Here is an 18,998-nt window from a genome sequence, read left to right as displayed (position 1 = left end):
ATTGATGTATCTAAAATCACCTCCACTCAAGCTCATAATTTTCTGACAGCCGAGGAGTCAACATCGAGTGGCAGTTGCAGAATCAGAAGGGACAGCAGAAATTTCCCCCGGTCAACGACGTGGAGAGGTCACCGAAATGGCTCGGGCCGTCGCAGGAACGGGACGGATTGTCGCTGCAGGCCATCAAGGAAGAACGTTAGGGACCGATGTGGTCAAGCTGCTGATCCCGGAAGGCTCCGGTTAACGGCATCAAGAAGGGGTCTCCGTGTTGATCGAGAACCCGTTCCCTTTGGGTCAAGTTGGTTGTGGTTGCGATAAAGTTTATGGTTTTTGATACTGGACATGAAATTTAACATTTCGGCAGTCGTGACCGCAATCCGGAGTGGCCGGAGGCCCCGCGGATGTTCCGATGAGGGGACATTTGCCGAACCATAAGAGTTAGGGCAATATGGGTATCAAACTTTATGGTTTTTGATACTGGACATGCATCTGACCATTATCTGAAGTTAAGCAGTTAAAAAAAATCGCTTATTTTACGCAGGAAGTAATAAATCGATTACTGCGATTGCCTTTTTTTGTGCCGCGGCGAAATTCTGTTTCTGGAAATATAGAATAACTATTTCGTATTCAATTAGAGCCCTTGAAAGGGCAGTTTTAATGTTTGCTGTTGAAATTTACTTTGCTGCCGCCAATTGCTTGCAACAGCCTTGCAAAAACATTTCCGCATCTTGATAACTTTCGAGTGGTGAGGGAAAGTCTATTGATTTCACCTTGATTTCTATTGTAGCTCCATTTGCAATTTCCGTCCCCTTAGCTCGATAGGACGTTGATATTATGTCTTAAAACTATTCACAAAAGAGTTGTCTTGTGTAATTATAAGGGAATCATGGGGAAATTTGGACCGGACATTCTAATCGAAAATTTCAACAATCATCTTGCAAAGTTCTTTGTCATACTGGTCATGTGTAACATAACCACCTGCACCTTTTTTTTACTCCATTTCGACCGAAACTAAATCTTTCCTTTTAGTTTCAATATTCTGCTTTTTGAGATTCGGCGGGAATTTTAAATACTATTATCTCCAATACAAAATTATGAAAACGTTTGTAATTATCAGTCGCATTCAAAAAGAAAAATTACAATTCTTTGATTTTTTCATCAAAACATATTATAAACAAGCACCGCGCGAAGAAACGTCAAACGCAATCTTTCCGTTTCTGTTACTTTTCAGCTGCGTACCACTTAAGAAAAATCTTTTCGTGACCCTTTCCTTGACCGTTTCTTGGGCGTTTTTTTGTATGGAGTTTTGCGTTCCTTCCCATCTGCGTATCAGCCTTAAAATGGGTAAAAAACGCTTAAAATAAAGAGAAAACTTTTCAATCAAATCAATTTTCATTTATTTTATTATATTCCTTCAAAAATAGTCCTCCCGGAACCAATTTCCGCATTCCCGGCGATTTTCACCCTACCCAACCCATCTCAATTTTAAGATCGCCTTCTGGATCTCAAAATTGAGATCAAGTTGCTCATCTCAACGTTGAGTGGTTTCACTTTTAGGATCTCTAGGTTTGCGACATCCATCTCAAAATTGAGATCGCCTGGTTAGCGTGTTTGAAATTTTTCAGTTCAAGTATGATTACACACTTCAGTGTAACCATACTTGAACTGAAAGATCTCATTCAAGTGTGTAAAAGCGAACTGAAAAAAAAGTGCAATGATGATTCTCGGTGAACATTGGGGACTGTGAGTTGATGGTTGGTTCTTTTGTCGTGATACTTGCTTGTTTTTTGCGAAATGGCAGACTTTTTGGACTCCGAAGCTGAAGAAAGCGAGGTAACACTTTTATCACGTTTTTTCATAAAGACTGCGACTAAATACGACTTATTTTTACAGCAAGAGGAAGATGATCTGGAACTACAAGACCGCAAAAAATCGAAGAAGTCAAAAGCCGTAAGCGACAGCGAAGAGGAGGATGAAGGTAAGGTTTTATTTTTAACAAAAAGTATACGTTGAGTCTTGATTTTCTAATAAAAATCATAAACGAACAGAAAAATTGGAGGTATATGTACTTCGTGGTTCAGACATCTTTATCGGCTACAAGTTTGTGTGTGTGTCAGCAACTGATCCAAAACTCGGGTAATTTTGAAAAGGGTTGCAAAAGCCATCGTGACCTCTTACACGAAGTATTTTTTTTAAATGAACCAGGCTGTAACTTTTCGTTCCTGGCATTTAAATGACAGTTCTCCCATATGGAATACATTGTAGAAAAACTGCTCGAATGGAAGTGTTCCATTGGACATTCACTTGCCGTTTCACAAGTAAAAGTAGAACAAAAAAAAAACATTTCAAGACTATTTTAACCAGAGGAAGCAAATCACTGCCTTCACTCAAAAAAATATTCCCGTTGAAGTTACGTGAAAAGTTATGTGGTATTTTTCCACTAGAGTTTTCACGTGCTTTCTACGTGATAGTTTTAGTAAAAACATAATTTGTTCGGACCGGTCGATTCACGTTCAATCTACGTGTTTGGAATGTGAAAGTTAAATGTTTCAGCTATGCATGTCGATTTCTGGAAAAGTCAGGGAAAGTCAGGGAATTTTAAGCTGGGTCAGGGAATTTCGATGATCTTAAAAATATTACTACAAAATGTAATTTCTTTTTGAAAATTCGCCCTTAATGATGTATTTGAATGTCTTCCATGCCAAACTTTGCAACATTGATAATATTTATTTTTTTATATTGGTCAGTCCGGAAGGAACGCAAAACTCCATATAGAAAATACTTAAGAAAAGGGTCACGAAGAAAAGGAACAGCAACGAAAAGTAGCATTTGGCATTTCTTCGCGCGTTGCTTGTTTACAATATGTTTAGGTTGAAAAATCAAATAATTTGGATTTGCGTTCAACTGAAAATTACACATTACATACTAGCGCACACAGGGTGGGACAATATGAGGCAGTAGGGTGTAATATGGTTGTATGGAAAAAAATAAAGTTGTCCAAATTTAGGAGCACAGCATTTTTTCAATTCCTTTTGGGGTCCTTAACAAGGGTCCTGATTGCTCAAAACAAAGATACCTAATTTAAAAAGATAGACAACTCCCAAAATCTGGGAAAAACGCTCAATCATCAATACCGCAGAGCCATCTGGTGGGCTGACATCTAAGTTGTCGAGCTTTTCAATGCCCGTACACGCACACAGTGAAACAAAATATGCCCGCACGCACACAGTCAAACATGGTAGTGATGTTGTTTTTCGTTCATCTCTTTCGCACTGTTTTGACCAAATTTTGACAGAGCGAGGAAAACATTCAGCCAAATGGCGAGCAAGTTTTGGAATTTCATGATTATTAATTAAGTTTAGATAAAATTGAACACCGGGCGGGTTTGGGCCCAGTGGAAAAATCAATTCAATCATAGATACTTAATGCAAAGCAGTTTTCATGGCAAATCAATCCATAACAAACCCGGATCTAGCCAAAGACGAAGGAAAATGCTCTGCTGGTAAATTCTTCGAGATAGAGAACTGTCACAGGATCCCAGGGACAAAAGCAGCAAACAGTTAGTGCCTGGTTAGTGCCTTTTTTCCGGTCTTCGAAGGAAACGCTACACGAGGACGTGGTAGAGTTAGAGAACAAGGGGGTCTTCAAGACGAGTTAATTGATAGGTTTACAAGCAAAACTATTTTCAGGTGATCCGGTAAGACCGGATTGGTCAACAATCGGACATAGGTCAGACGGGTGTTACAGCAATATTTCTCGGATTGGTTTTCAAAAAGCCGTAAGAGCCATTGGTAAACAAAGTCCTTTTTGCATCGGTATTCGACCTACTTACGAAAAAACAATATCAAAAATGCTTGAGATTGTTCATCTACACGTCTTTCAAGTGCCTCAAACTAAAAATACATGAAATTTTGTTTCATTTTGGAAAAAACGCAAATTAGTGTCAGAGGTCACGGTGGCTCTTACGGCTTTTTGAAAACTCATCCAAGATTTGTATTTTTAACAATATTTAAATCAATATTTTGGACTGTCTCAAAGCAAATATAATCACGAGGGTTTTCTTACAGAATAAGTTATCACTTAAAATTATATTCTCACGTCACAAATTGATTCATTTATTACAGTCAAAACAGTGCAGATCAATACGTATCACTACACAATCGAAAAACAACAAAAATGTACGCTAACTGATTGATTTGCTTCAAATAAAAATTCAAAACAAGAAGCGCTACGCATAGCCAAATACATCCATCTCGTGCGCGAAAAGCAGTGACAGTGACAGCAGCAACAAGCTTTTTCGTTTCTTGTGTTTCTTCTCTTCGCTGCGCTGAAACTTTATTTTTTTCTCTCGCTCTCCCACCATCGCTTTAAAGCTTATTGCTTGAATTTTTCCCGTTCGCATCGGAGTGGCGCTAGTGTTTTGATGCCTGAAATTTGACGGAGTTGACGGCATGTGGAAGTACCTAGCCGTGCAAATTCTTTTGCTCATAATTAGAACCTGCTTCTGTTGCTCATAATTAGAACCCTTTTCTCCAAAAACTCTATTTTCTACTAAGTACCAGCTAGTCTGTCGTTACAAACTCCGCACCATTTGAACCGATTTCAGCTGTCTTGAACGCAGATTAAAGGTGATAAGTTGGTCTTTCAAAGAAAAATAGTAAGAAGTTTTAATTCAATTCAATTAGTGTTTATTAGAATTTAACAGTTTTGCTCCAGGATGTTATATTTGCAATTCAGAGATTTGGAGAACCTTTCAACTGAGATCAATTCAAAAGCCTTTACAGGGAGGGTACATGTTTCTAAGTTTAGATTTCGCTAGCTGCGTGCTCTTTTAGGGAAAATAAATTTTGAGAAAAAACCCTAGATCTATGTTTGGCTTAGGACTAATATCACAGTTGTTAACGGAGGAGTGCTTCGATGAGCGGATTCGTTGACATCCCACAGGAAGTCCTGAAGGTTCTCGTTGCCTTTTCGATGCTTGCGTCGATGGTGTCGACGCCGGCCAGCTCGTGTAGATCGTCGGTGTGGTACCACGGGTCCAGGTTGTGTACCATCTTGAGCAGCTTGTTCTGCTTCACCTGGAGTCGCTTACGGTGCGATTTGGCGCAGTTGCCCCAGACCGCAGCAGCGTAGGTCAGCATTGGACGGATGATGCACTTGACCACGAGCGACTTGTTCTTGATGCTCAGCTTCGACCGCCGATTCAGCATTGAGTAGAGCGCCTTGGTGGAACGATCCACCTTCTCGATGATGTTGTTCACGTGCTTGTCGTACTTCAGCTTCTTGTCATGCACCACACCCAGGTACCTGACCTCGTCGTCCCACGTCGCAGGCTGGCCGTTGACGCTGATCGATCTGCGGGGAAGGTGCCGAGCAGCACGCCTCCTAGTGAAGAAGATGGACTGGGTTTTCCCAGCGTTCAGCTTGATGCGCCACTTCCGCTGAAACTCATCGAGGTTGTTCTGTGCCGCTTGTAGGTGGGTGACGACGATCTTCGGGTCCTTATCCGATGCCAAGTATGCAGTGTCATCCGCAAAGAATGCGTACGACACTCCATCGATCATCGGCACGTCGGAGGTGAGGATGTTGTAGAGAGTCGGGCTCAGCACTGATCCTTGGGGCACGCCGAAGGGGATGTTGTGGACGGAGGAACGCTCGCCATTCACCGTCACCGTAAACGACCGATTCGTCAGGAACGACTCGACGATCTTGACCAAGAACGGCTGGAGGTTCGAGCGGAAGAGCTTGTAGACCACGGCGTCCTGCCACACGGAGTCGTAGGCCTTTTCGACGTCGAGAAGGATCATGCCAGTCGACTTCCCCGCCAGGAAGCCGCGCTTCACCATCTCCGAGATACGGGCGAGTTGGTGCACCGTTGAGTGCCCCGGCTTGAAGCCGAACTGCTCGTGTGGGATGAGTTGCTCCGTCTCCAGGTGACGGTTTATCCGGGCGAGGATCACCCGTTCCAGGAGTTTGCTCAGGCTGCTCAAAAGGCTGATCGGGCGATAATTACCTGGGTTGGTTATGTCCTTGTTCGCCTTTGGGATGGCGATCACGTTTGCGTGCTTCCAGCAGGCCGGAAAGTAGCCCAAGGCCAGGCAAGCGTTGAAGATTTTGGTCAGGACGACCAACCCTTTTCTTGGCAGCTGCTTGAGGCACGTATTCCGGATTCCGTCTTGCCCTGGAGACTTCCGGTTTTTGAGCGTGCGGATGATCGCCTTGACCTCTTTTGAGTCTTTTTACCGGACGGACGCGTTTTTTAATTCGCTCTACACCTTATTTTTATTTACCTTCACTGACCCAGTCCACAAACGTAAACGTAAACATATTTATTTTTTTGTCGCGCGTCGTTTGTGCACTTATTAACAAACGTAAGCAAAATGCAGTGCTATGTGCCGACGTGCTCTTCACCCTTCAACCAACAATACCTCTGGAACTGTTCGGGCATTTGTAATCGAAAATTTCACGCAGCCTGTATTGGGGTCAAGCGTGGCTCCGAAGACGACTTGCAACTACATGTACTTCCTATATGCAGCCTTTGTCGAAATAACCTACATATGGAAATCGACATTAGAAAAATAATGCAGCATCATTTAGAAGGCAGTCATATGATCTTGACTCACATCAAGACCAATGACAAGACAAACCAAGAAGCCCTTAATGAACTGCATAATAAAATCATAGGCCTGCAGGAAGAAATTAAGAAATGTGCAGAAATCGCAAGTCGAATACTTTCGGCAGTATTAACACAGGCACCGGCAATGGACTTCCCCTTAAACGAAGTCAGAAAAGCATTTGAAGACACCACCTCGGACCAGAATCAAAAACTCGCTGAATCATTCTGCCGTATCCAGGAAATTACGTCATCCCACCGGGATGACATAATTAAAACAATTGCCTCAGCAGAAAAATGCCCCTCGGACATAATTTTAGCAGTCCACGATGAAGTGAGGGCCCTCACTTCATCCATCAATAAACTGCAAGACAATGAAATTGAAGTCCGGCAAAAATCACTGGCAGAAGAATTAAACGAACAAACCGTACTGGAAATCGAATCTGGCTGGCGACTTATCGGCAGCAATAAAATTTGGAAGCCAGACTGGACCGACTTCGACGCCAGGCAGCGGACTCGCCGTCTTCAGGAAAAGGAAGCCGAAAAAGCACGTCGCCGCAACCGAAAACATCGTCAACAAATTCAGCACCAGCAACAACAACAATCACAACAACATCATCAGCAACGCCGGCAACAGCAACACCTGCAGCAACAACAATCACATCAACATCTTCGTCGGCAACAGCACCAGACCAACTGCAACTCTGACGCAGGCCGAAACCCAAGTACGCCACATTTTAACTTAAAGGACAATCAATTCGACCAGGACAACGCAAGTAGCAGCAACTTTTTCACTCATTCGTCAACCAAATTGTCCGACAAGGAACTTCTAGACCAGGCAAGGGTCGAATTTTCTGGCCAACCTCCAACTACATCGAATTCAAACTTCATCAACTTCCGAAAAGGGGAAACCATCAACCCCTACCGGAAGGAAAAAACGCCAATCGTCCCACCTCTAAACGCCACCACGCCGCAGCCAGCAAAAACGTCATCACAAACTCCTGAAGTAACAGACAGTATGTTCTGTCTGGACCCAATGAAGCCGCCCATACTACGCCTAACTGAACAGTCTGCCGTCGGCGATGGCCGTTTCCTGCTGGCCAGACTCCGCGAAATTAAAGTCTATGACAATCTCAGACTATACTTGGCGTATCTGAAGGACCAAAAACCGGACGTCTGCATAGACGGACTAACACTAACCAGCATGCATGTCTTTTTTGCATCCAATGGCCTGCCTACTGAACCTGAACATCTTATGAACATCTTCATGGAATACAACTCAACAATTGGAATTTCACCTAAGCAAACCCTCACCGACCTGGAAACCTACAGGAAATATGTAACAACTAGAAGACTTCAATACCTGCAGCATTCGCGTGAAGCCGCCAACAAATTTTACCTGCCGACTACATCGTCGAATTTTTACAAGCATTGACGCCTTCTAACACGGAAGAAGAAATGACACCCTCGCAAGAGGCAGTAAGTACTATTAATAATTTAAGTATGTCTCCAAAAATTTCTTCATCCGAACAACAGAATGCGAATGAAATTCTAATTTATTGTCAGAATTTCAATCGCATGAAAAGCCCAGGCAAAATGAAGGAAATTTCTTTAAACATTCTCTCACATTCTTTCGACATTATTCTTGGAACTGAAACTAACTGGGACGAAAGCGTCCACCCTGAAGACATTTTTGGAAACAATTATTTTGTATTCCTAGGCAATAGAAATTTAAATCTCAGTCAGAAAAAGTCAGGAGGCGGCGTCCTCTTAGCCATAAATGCCAGACTTAATCCAAAAGAAATTGTAACTGAAAAACATTTTCAATTTGAACAAGTCTGGGCCAAAGCCACTATTGCAGGCCAAGTACACATTTTTGCATCAGTATACTTTCCGCCGGACCATGCAAATAAACAGTCGTATGAACTATTCTTTAAAACAGTAGAAATCATAACATCAAAAATGGAACCGGAAGTAAAACTTCACATTTATGGCGACTTTAATCAAAGCAAAGTCGAATTTATATCTGACCAAGAAAATGAAGCAATTCTTCTCCCAGTCATTGGGGAAAATGAAACTTTGCATTTTCTCTTTGACAATATTGCAAATTATGGACTTTTCCAAATCAATCATGTAAAAAACCAAAGAAATTCATTTTTAGACCTTTTATTCACTAACTGTATTGAAGACTTTCATGTACAAGAATCTGTAACCCCCCTTTGGAAGAATGAAGTCTTCCATACAGCAATTGAATATTCTATTTATGTCCATAAAAACACTTTGCCCATTGACTGGGAATATGAAGAAGTCCTGGAATACAATAAAACAAACTTTGTAGAAGCCAAACGTAAACTACTTGCAATTGACTGGCAAAATTTATTTAATAATGAAGGAAATGTCGACGAATTAGTAGGAAAATTCTATACGGAAATTAACACTATAACATCTGAAACCGTACCTACTAGAAGAAGACGACGTAATAACACAGGCAATAAACACCCAGTGTGGTTCACTCCACAACTAAGAAATTTAAAAAATAGAAAACAAAAAGCCTATAAACTATACAGAAACAATACAAATGACACAAATCTTCTGAATTATCTGAATATTTCCGACCATTTTTTTTTTCGGCACTCAATTCTGCCAACGAAGAATATAATAGTAAAGTCGAATCTGAAGTCAAATCATGCCCGAAAAATTTCTTTAATTACGTAAAATCCAAATCCAAAAGTAGTAACTTCCCATCGCAAATGCAACTGGACGAAAATGTAGGCAGTAACTCAAAAGAAATTTGCAATCTTTTTTCAAAATTTTTCAAAGAAGTATACACCTCATTTTCCGAAAAAGACCGCGACCGCGACTACTTTTCATATATACCGGAATTTCCAAATGACGTCTCAGTCAATTCTTTGTCAGAAACGGAAGTACGCCAGGCATTGAAGGACTTCGACTCATCAAAAGAACCAGGACCCGACGGAATAGCACCTGCATTCCTAAAGAATCTTGCAGAAGAATTGACATATCCACTGCATCATCTTTTCAACATGTCAATAAATACTGGAAAATTCCCACAAACATGGAAAAAGTCTTTTTTGGTGCCTATTTTCAAGTCAGGCCCAAAATCAGACATACGTAATTATCGCGGAATTGCCCTTTTGTCTTGCATTCCAAAACTTTTCGAATCTATTATAAATGAAAAAATCTTTCAGCAAGTAAAAAACCGCATCACATGTAAACAGAACGGCTTTTTTAAAGGCCGCTCTACTAGCACCAACCTTTTAGAATTTGTAAATTTTACACTGAATGCAATGCATAATCGCAATTTCGTAGAAGCAATTACACAGACTTTAGTAAGGCATTTGACAGAATCGACATACCATTATTAATCTTCAAACTGCAGAAAATTGGAATTCAACCGAATCTTTTGGAATGGCTTAAGTCATATTTGACTAAGCGCGAACAAATTGTTCGCTTCCAAAATGTACTATCGGAATCAATTCACGTCACCTCTGGGGTTCCGCAAGGATCCCATCTAGGACCTCTTCTTTTCATCTTGTATGTAAACGACATTTCCTTCATTCTTAAAAAAATTAACGTACTTGTATATGCAGACGACATGAAATTGTATATGGAAATAGGAAATGCCAATGACAGTCATGTATTCCAAAACGAAATTAATCTTTTCTACACATGGTGTAGTAAAAGCCTACTCCAATTGAATGTAAAGAAATGTAATTCCATTGCCTTCAGCAGAAAACATGAAACACCAAACATAACAGTATTATTAGGAAACCAACCAGTAGAAAAATGCAAAGTAGTACGTGATCTAGGTGTCATCCTAGACTCACAACTAACTTTTGTAGAACACTATAACACAATAATAAACAAGGCAAAAAGTACATTAGGCTTTATAAAGCGCTTTGCATTCAACTTCCAGGACCCGTATACTATTAAATTACTCTATATAACGTATGTCAGGCCACTCTTGGAATACTGTAGTATCGTCTGCCGTACACCAAGCACGTATTGAATCTGTCCAAAAACAATTCTTACTGTACGCACTACGTAAACTTAACTGGACTGCATTTCCTCTCCCATCGTATGAAGCACGCTGCATGCTCATAAACATACAATCATTACAAGAACGTCGTAAATTCGCCATGCTCTCTTTCATCAACGACATTATTTCTCAACGCATACAGTCAGCAGCATTATTTTCAGTAATACGCAATAGTATTCATGAACCAAGCCGTACTCTTATACATTCGCCACTTTTTAGAATAACTGCATACAAGACAAATTATTTAAAAAATTCGCCTTTAAATCAAATGATGCGCTTTTATCATGAAAATTCACAGTACATACATTTCGACATGTCTAAACCGGAACTACGAAAAAATCTGTACAATAGAAATAATATCTAGTATGTAAGAAAATTGTAAGTAGTCTACATAAGCTTGACGAATAAACAATAAACAATAAATTTTCGGCTTAACAAGGGCGACCGGAGGCACGGGAGGAGTTGTCGCTCGGATGTGGCCAAGCGCGTTCTCCACAACGGCCGATGTTTCGGGATCACCTGGTTGCTCGTTGTTGTGGGCAGCGGCGAATGCATTCGCGAGCGCTTCGGCTTTCGCTGAAGGGCTCGCTACGAGGTCTCCGTTGACGTTCAGCGGGGGACTGTACTTGACCGTATTCCGGAGGTTGCGGGTAAGCTTCCAGAACTTGTTGCTGCCGTTGTCCAGGTTCCTCAGCATTGAGCCGAAGTTTTTGTAGCGGTGTTCGGCGCTTTTGGTGCTGATGACGTTGTTCAGGTGGGTCACCACCGCTCCGATGAGCGGGTCCCGTCTTCGGATGAACTGTCTACGCCGTACGTTCCTCAGCCGGATTAGCAGCTTCAGCTCGTCGGGAATGTCCTTCTTCTGGGGTAGGATCCTACGCGAAGGGACAGCGGCATCCTCAGCAGCATTGAGGATGGCGGTGAACTTGTCGATGGCGTCGTCGATTTTCTCCGAGGGTTCTAGAGTGTTGATCCAGCTAGCGTTAAGGTCGACCTCCCGCTCGATCGAGCGAGCAGAAGTGCTCCAGTTGGCTCTGTCGAGGCATCGGACGAGTCTTCCAGGTGACCGGCAGATGGTCCGACGACAGTTCAACGTGCGTTATCGGCTTCGACATCTGCACCTGGTTGTTTGAGATGACCAGGTCCAACGTGGAAGGCCTCCCTCGTCCAGCGGGGCAGCGGGTGGGAGTATCCGGAGCGTGTATGTAGATGTCCTTGGACTCGTACTCTTGGTGCAGGATTTGCCCTGCTTTGTTGGCCCTGGCACAGTTCCACATCCTATGTCGCGCGTTCAGGTCACCCACCAGGAAGAATGGCCCATTGATACTGCTGAGCTGGCGGATATCGCGTCGAAGCTGGCTGAGCGTTGCCCTGCGAGGAGAACCGGGGTAGTAGACGGCAAAAATGTTGACTGGTGCCGGGTCCGTCTTGACTGTGATCCCAACAGACTCGATTGCACGGGTAGAGGTTTCCAGCTTGGAGAAGTCGATGCCGTTTCGCACCAGAAGCGCCACTCCTCCCCCACGGGTGGCCTCCGTCGATTCGCGATCCGCACGCACGATAGTGTAGTGCTCATGATACATCGAGTTGTTGAGCTGCAGCCAGGTCTCTGTGATTGCAGCGATATCAAAAATTCCACAACCTTGTTGCGGATGGAACGGCAGTTCCAATTCATCACCTTCAGCGAGCTAAGGTTGGCCATTATAAACAAATTTGATGATGAGCTCGCTGAGGGCGAGGAATTGCATGGCCTTCGATTGGCAATTCGAAAGCCTAGTGAAGAGTTCACTGGCTAGGCACATGAACTCCTCGACGGTGAACATGGTTGACGACTCGGGCTGGCCCTGCACGGCTTGCGAGTACGAGAGCCCAGGATTCGCGATGCTGCCGAGCAGCTGGCTCAAGTCACCACCCGGTGGCCTGGGAATAGGCGCAGGAACTGCAGACACCTTAGGAGCGTTGCTTCTGCCGGCGGGACTCGTCTTCTTCTTGGCCTTCAAGTCCTGCAGGTACTTGAGGCGGGCGGGGCAACCCTTGTAGTTCGCTGTGTGGCTTTGGCTGCAGTTAGCACAACGGATTTGCGAGCGGTCGTCGTTGACCACAACGTCGGCACGCGCGGGGAGTGCGCATGCGGTCGTCTGGTGGCGCTCACCACACTTGACGCACTTGGCCTCCAGATGGCAGTTTCTCATCCCGTGGCCGTATTGCTGGCACCGGAAACACTGGACGACGTCCGACTTCTTCTTGGAGTAGTGCCTCCAACGGACGATCACGTTGAACAGCGCCTTGATTTGTTGCAGCTCCTGAAGTTTCACGGTTCCCTTCTCAAACTGCAGCAGGTACAGCGCGTAATCGCCGTGCTTCGATTTCCCCATCTGGCGCACACTTGTGGGACGAAGAAACACATCTTCGAGTTCCCGCCTGACGTCTTCTACCGGAAACACTGGTAATCCGAAAAGGACGATTTTCACCGGGGTTTCGTCACTGGTTCCATGGGTGTAGAACTGGACATTTGCCTGCTTCAAAGTACTCACCACAGAAGTTAAGTGAGATTTAGTCGACACCCTGATCTGGATGTATCCATTGTTTACCCGCAGGTGGTAATCGTCGGCGCCCAGCTGGGTCGTTGACATCAGCCGGTTGAGCGCTGGAACACTGGAACCGTGGACGAAGATCGGCGGACAGCATATTTTTGCGGGAGCAGGAGGCGGATTTTTCACATTACTACCAGCAGCATCACCATCACCAGCGGCAAAAGTTCCACCACCGCCGCCATTGTTTAAGTTTTCTGCCTCATCGCCGGAGATGTCGAAGTCGAGCATCTCGAACTGATTCGCCGTCGGGAATCCCCCGGAAGACCTCCCGACTTGGGTCAGTGGCCGATGTTCGTTCAGCTGGTCCGAAATCGATGAGATACCGCCGGTCGAATTTCTTCGGTGGCGTCTCGAAGATGGCGGCGTCATCACCTTTTCCTTCTGCTGTTTGCGGGCCTTCTTGTAGTCCACCCGCTGCAGGATTTGCGATGCACTGTCCCGACTGGAATCGCCTTCGCCGGGCAGCGGCGGCGGCTTGGGCTGCTTTTGTTTCCCCAGGGCGCTGGATAACACACCGGGAGCACTAATAAGTTAATTTTCGCGAGAGCTACAATTCGAAGACGATGTTTACGCGCCGACGGTGACAGCTCGAATGAGAAGTTTTAATAAACTAGCCTAACATATGAAAAGGTGAAAATTTAAAATGCCGTTTTTTTTTTTTTAGGTCATCGCTGAAATTTTAAAGTTATCGCTGTTTCAGTGAAACAAGTTGATTTTTACCCGTTTTCGTCATTTGTCCGTTGCAGCGCGCGGCGCGTCGAAAAACCCGGTTTTTATATTCAAAAAATCAATTCTCCGAATCGTGTTAATGGATATTCGCAATTTTTGGATATGTTATGTAAAATATTACAAGGAATCAGGGAAATCAGTGTAGCGCTTTTCCCAAAAGGAATCTATCTTTCATTTAAATTGTAAACATGGAATAGTTTAAATATAAAGAAAATTATATTATACCTATTCGAATACACAATCTAAACGAGCTCGAGATCCTCCAGAACTGACCCCGAGCTCCGATCTTACTCCTAGTTTTATATCAATCTATTATTCGCCCCGATTAATTTCATTGCCTTCTCTCTCTTTCTTTTTGCCGTGAGCTTTTCGCCCTCAAGTTTTTCATTAATTCCTTTATCACCTCCTAGGGGTCTCTACATTGGTTTTTTTTCTGTTTCCTGCTCCCACGATTTTTTCTTTGCTGGCATTCCTTACGTTTTATTATTATTATTTTATTTTTATTTTATTTTTCTCCCCTTTCACATCTGAACTAATCAGATATGGAAGGATGTCCCTCTCGTTATGTTTGTTTTCATGATACCTATCTCCTATGGCCATATATATTTGTGGCCTCGAGTGCCCTAGGTGGCTTCCCTTTTGTTTAATAAAGATTTTTTTATTTTTGTTACGTGGGAGAAAGGTACATCGGTTAAAATACCAAGAACACCAAATACCATTCTTCTGTTCTCAACTCAAGTTGTGAACAATAAAGGTAATTTGTGTCTTCCTGGGATTTCAATGTAACTCTTTTTCCACCGTAATAAAAAACAATGATAAATGTGAGGGTCGCTACATCAGATATGAGCCCATTAATCCCGAGACCTTCAAATTAGCAAATGCAATTTTCATAGGACCTTTTCAAATATTCAGCTATCTTTTTCAAACGTCCACATATGTTTCCTTAACACTGGAACGCCCAACGCATGTCCAACTTACACGGACGCCCAAGCCTCCCAAAAAAGTTGGAACGGTAACTTCAACTCGCTGGTTCTCGGGCATAACTCACCCAATCAAGACGATTCTTTTTTCCAGTGATTTGTTAGGATGTTTAGATGATCCTAGAACTGTGCAGAACTCAATTTGATCAAATCTGTAATTTTGGCGATCAAAAACATCGTTCCAACTTTTTCAAAAAGACTGCCTCCGCGGAATTTTTGGCGAATTCTTTTTTACACACGAAAAAAAAGTTGGAACGATGTTTTTGATCGCCAAAATTACAGATTTGATCAAATTGAGTTCTGCCAAATCAGAGCACTTTTGATTTGGAGACTTCCTGTTTGACGTCATATTTAAAATAAACTTTCTTTTTGTATTCATTAGAAAGTAACTTAATAATTATTTATTTGATTATTTATTTTTTCAGATGATGATGATTTGATTCGAGAAGAACTCAAAGATCTTATCGATGATAATCCCATTGATGACGATGACGATAGTGGTGGCGATTCTGATGCATCTGAAAGTCATACTAAACGGAAGAAGAGTGATGATGAAGATGAACTCGATGATCGTCTGGAAGAAGAAGATTATGATCTGATAGAAGAAAACCTTGGCGTAAAAGTAGAACGAGTAAGTAGCTGAGCTGTACGATTTTGAATTAGTTAGAAACTGTTGGCTGATTTAGGGCGCCAATATTTCTTCCTAGGGCGCATCTCCTCTAATTGGCGCCTTGTTGGTTACACAAAAAATAACAAACTACGTTGGGTTGTTCTCAGCTTCCAATGCAATACAATACTTTTAAAAAAGCTTCGTGTACCGAAGTTTTGAATTGCAACATTTCAACCGGATCTATTCGACTGTTTTTTTTTGCAGGTTTTTTTTTAATTCCTTTAGAAACAATGCAGCTAACTTAACATGCTGAACATGATGCTGTTGTAGATGTTGCCACCAACTGAAATACAAGTTTTTTTTTTCTCCTTATTATGAACGATTCAGTTGAAATTTATCGTATTAAAATTATCTTTCCATAATTAAATCTTACTAAAAATAGTATCAAGCATTTTTTTAAATTACATTGAAAATTGTATCAAGTTAAAATTTATGAATGAGGGTGACTCTGGGTCAAAAAACGATACACATCTCATTACTTCTAAAAAACAAAAACAATTTAAATGATAGCAAAAAACGTTCAACGAAGGATTGTCCTAAGATAGTTTACCAACATTTTTTTCAAAAATATGTTGACATTTGATTAATCGTTTGAAATTCGAAACTAAAATGATGCGTTACTTTTTAGAAGGAATCGTATTGACATGCTACAATGTTCAAAGTGGAGATTTTAAAAGTATATTAAGATTGTTTTTTTTAGAAATCATTTTTAGTGAAAATCATACCTCAAACATGTATAGCTGCCAATAAGACAGGTTTCATTGAGAAGACTGAGGAATTGCATTTTTTTCAATTCGGTTTTATTGGTGAATAATCATGATACAATAAGTTCTTTTGCAATTCATAACAGAGTTTTGGAGTTCCTTTCAGCTGTGTGTTGAATCATAATCAATTTTAGAACAATTATTTCCATAACTAAGGCACTAACAAAAGCAAGAAAAAAAAAACTTTCTAAAATTGCAAAGGAAAGGGGAAAGAAAGAGAAAAAGCTTATAACTAAATCACAGTATTTTATCCTTTGTAGATGTGCTTAATCATCAGCTCCCCGAGGGCCAGAAATTGCTGCGCCTTGTTACGGCAGGTCCGAAACCGCGTCATCATCTCCCCCGCGAGAGCAAAGAACTCCGACAGGGTGAAGAGATCTTCCCCGGTGACTCCTTGCTGGGCCGCATCGCCGCTTCCGGCAGCGACCACGCTTGCAAACGACCGCCCCCATCCAGGAGGGACCGCTGGGTTGTCCGCTGGAACCGTACGCTGGCCAGCTGCAGGAACGGCTGCACTCGTACTTCGCTGAGGAGGGTGGGACGCTGCTGCTTTCTTCTTCCTCTTTTCCTGCTCCTCGAGGTAGGACTTGCGCGCAACGCATCCGCGGTAATTACCGGTATGGTTACCGCCGCAGTTCGCGCACTTTACGCGCGGCTTGGTTTGTTCTGCATCATCTCCAAGATCCGCTTTTCGTGGCAGTGCACACACCTCCGAGAGATGTGTTTCACCGCACTTCACGCAGCGGGGCGGGAGGTTGCAGTTCCGCGAGCCGTGGCCGAATTTCTGGCATCGGTGACATTGCGCTGCGTCCGTAGGTTTTTTGGAGTAAAACCGTCAGTTTACCCAAAAACCGTCCGCCGCAGGTCTTGAATTTTAACGGTGCCGCGGTCGAAGTACAACAGGTACAGTGTGTGTGTACCTGTGACGGTTGTCTTCCGCGAGAGGACTTTTATGTCTCGCGGCGTTATTCCGACACCCGAGAGGTGCTCCTTGAGGACGGAGATCGAGCGGTCTTGGTACCCCTGCAAGACGATCTTAACAGCGGTCTTCTGCACGGGGTCGAATGTGTAGAACTTGAAGTTTTTAAGCTTCAATTTCTCCACAACCAGGTCGAAGTTCTTTTGGTCAAATGTGAACACTTGCACTGACGATTTACCTATTTTGAGGCAGTATACGAGGCCTTCCAGCTGCTCGTCAACATCGTCCGCCAACGTGTCCAAAACAAAAAATGGTGGTGGTCGTCTTTCTTTTGGAGTAATTACTTTTTTTGGCTTCGGCACTTTTTTCCGTGCACGACCATCGTCGTCGTCGTCGTCGGTAGTGGTGCTACCGCCGGTGTTGTTGTAGCTGCTTTCATCGTCACTCAGTCTCGCGAACTTGTTACTGGTGGGAATGTTGGCGGATGTTGAAGCGCCATCGGTCGACGGATTGCCGGAAGTAGCTGAACGGAGCCTTATAGGGCTGCGTTCCTGGACGCGGTAATTAGCGTGTAATAACTTCGGGTCGAATCCTTTGGCGCACACACTCCCCGGCGCGATGGCGGTCGACGCGGCTTTGGTTTGTTAACCTTTTTGCACACGGCTGGTAGACGAACTTCGCGGGTTTTTCGAGGCCGCACTCGAACTGCCACGGCCACGGCCGGCCCTTGGCATGCTGGTGGAGCAAACTCGCGGCGAATCACGGTAAATTACGGCAAAAAAATCGGAAAAACGATGGAGCACTTAGCACTTGACTGCTGCTTGCACTCGTGCGTACACGGAGGTGACTGAGGAATTGCAAATTCCGTAAAAATCACCCAATTTCACCTCAACTGAGGGGTAAGTTTTTTGTAACAAAGCAAGTTTTTTTTCTTTGCGAAAGTTTAGGTGCGATCGACAGGTCAGTTTCTCAGTCATTCTTTCTTGAGCACTCAAGCGATCAAGACGCGAAATAAAGAACCCTTTTCTTTAATCCAATAACTCAAGTTATTTCTTCAGGTTATGGTCAATACGGAGGAAGGAATCCCGCTGCTGACCAGCGAAAACTTCGAGCTACCGCGTGAAGCTACATTTTGAAGGCGCGGAGTTAGCTGATGGTTTCACGGCGGAAGTACTTGCCGGAAATACAGATCGCTTGAAGTTCTTGAAGCTGGATCGCAAGGCCAAGACGCAGTTGGTTGGATTCATTTCCGAGGACTGCCTTGGTATTGTGAAGAGCAAGGAGAAGGCGAAGTTGATGTGGCGAGAGGGCCACTTCTTGAAAAAGTCTGTGGCGGGAGTTCCTGTGGAGATGAAACAAATCGTTTTCCTACCGGAGCTGTCTGTAAAGAAGCTGTCGAAGGCTGAAGTTGACGTTCTGTTTACCGGCGGCCCTGGACGTGAGAAGGCGGTCATGAAGTTTATCGGTGCTGTGATTGCAGAGACATATCTACGAAACAACCTCTACGAACTGGAGCTCGAGGTAAATATGTCGGGAGGTACAGCGAACCTGTGTGGGCAAGCAATCCCGTGAGCCATTTAACGGCCGACCTGAACCCGTTGTTTGGCCAAAGGAACGCGTGTGGGACAGATCAAGTCAGCAGAGAAAGCAGGTGGACCCCAAAAGCCAA

At 43.5% G+C, this 18,998-nt stretch overlaps 1 protein-coding gene across 1 annotated transcript; it reads left to right on the top strand.

The window, feature by feature from the left end:
- Positions 1-1,672: 1,672 nt before the first annotated feature.
- Positions 1,673-15,634, top strand: LOC128093697 (transcription elongation factor SPT6-like). The gene is made up of 3 exons (XM_052711355.1): positions 1,673-1,833; positions 1,894-1,978; positions 15,402-15,634. The coding sequence occupies exons 1-3, from the start codon at positions 1,795-1,797 to the stop codon at positions 15,617-15,619; spliced, it is 342 nt and encodes a 113-aa protein (XP_052567315.1). The 5' UTR covers positions 1,673-1,794; the 3' UTR covers positions 15,620-15,634.
- The last annotated feature ends 3,364 nt before the right edge of the window (positions 15,635-18,998 follow it).

This window comes from Culex pipiens, unplaced genomic scaffold, assembly GCF_016801865.2.
Source record: "Culex pipiens pallens isolate TS unplaced genomic scaffold, TS_CPP_V2 Cpp_Un0003, whole genome shotgun sequence".
NCBI classification, from domain to species: Eukaryota; Metazoa; Arthropoda; class Insecta; order Diptera; family Culicidae; genus Culex; species Culex pipiens.
Note: the sequence above shows the minus strand (reverse complement) of the source record. Positions and strands in the feature narration are given on the sequence as shown.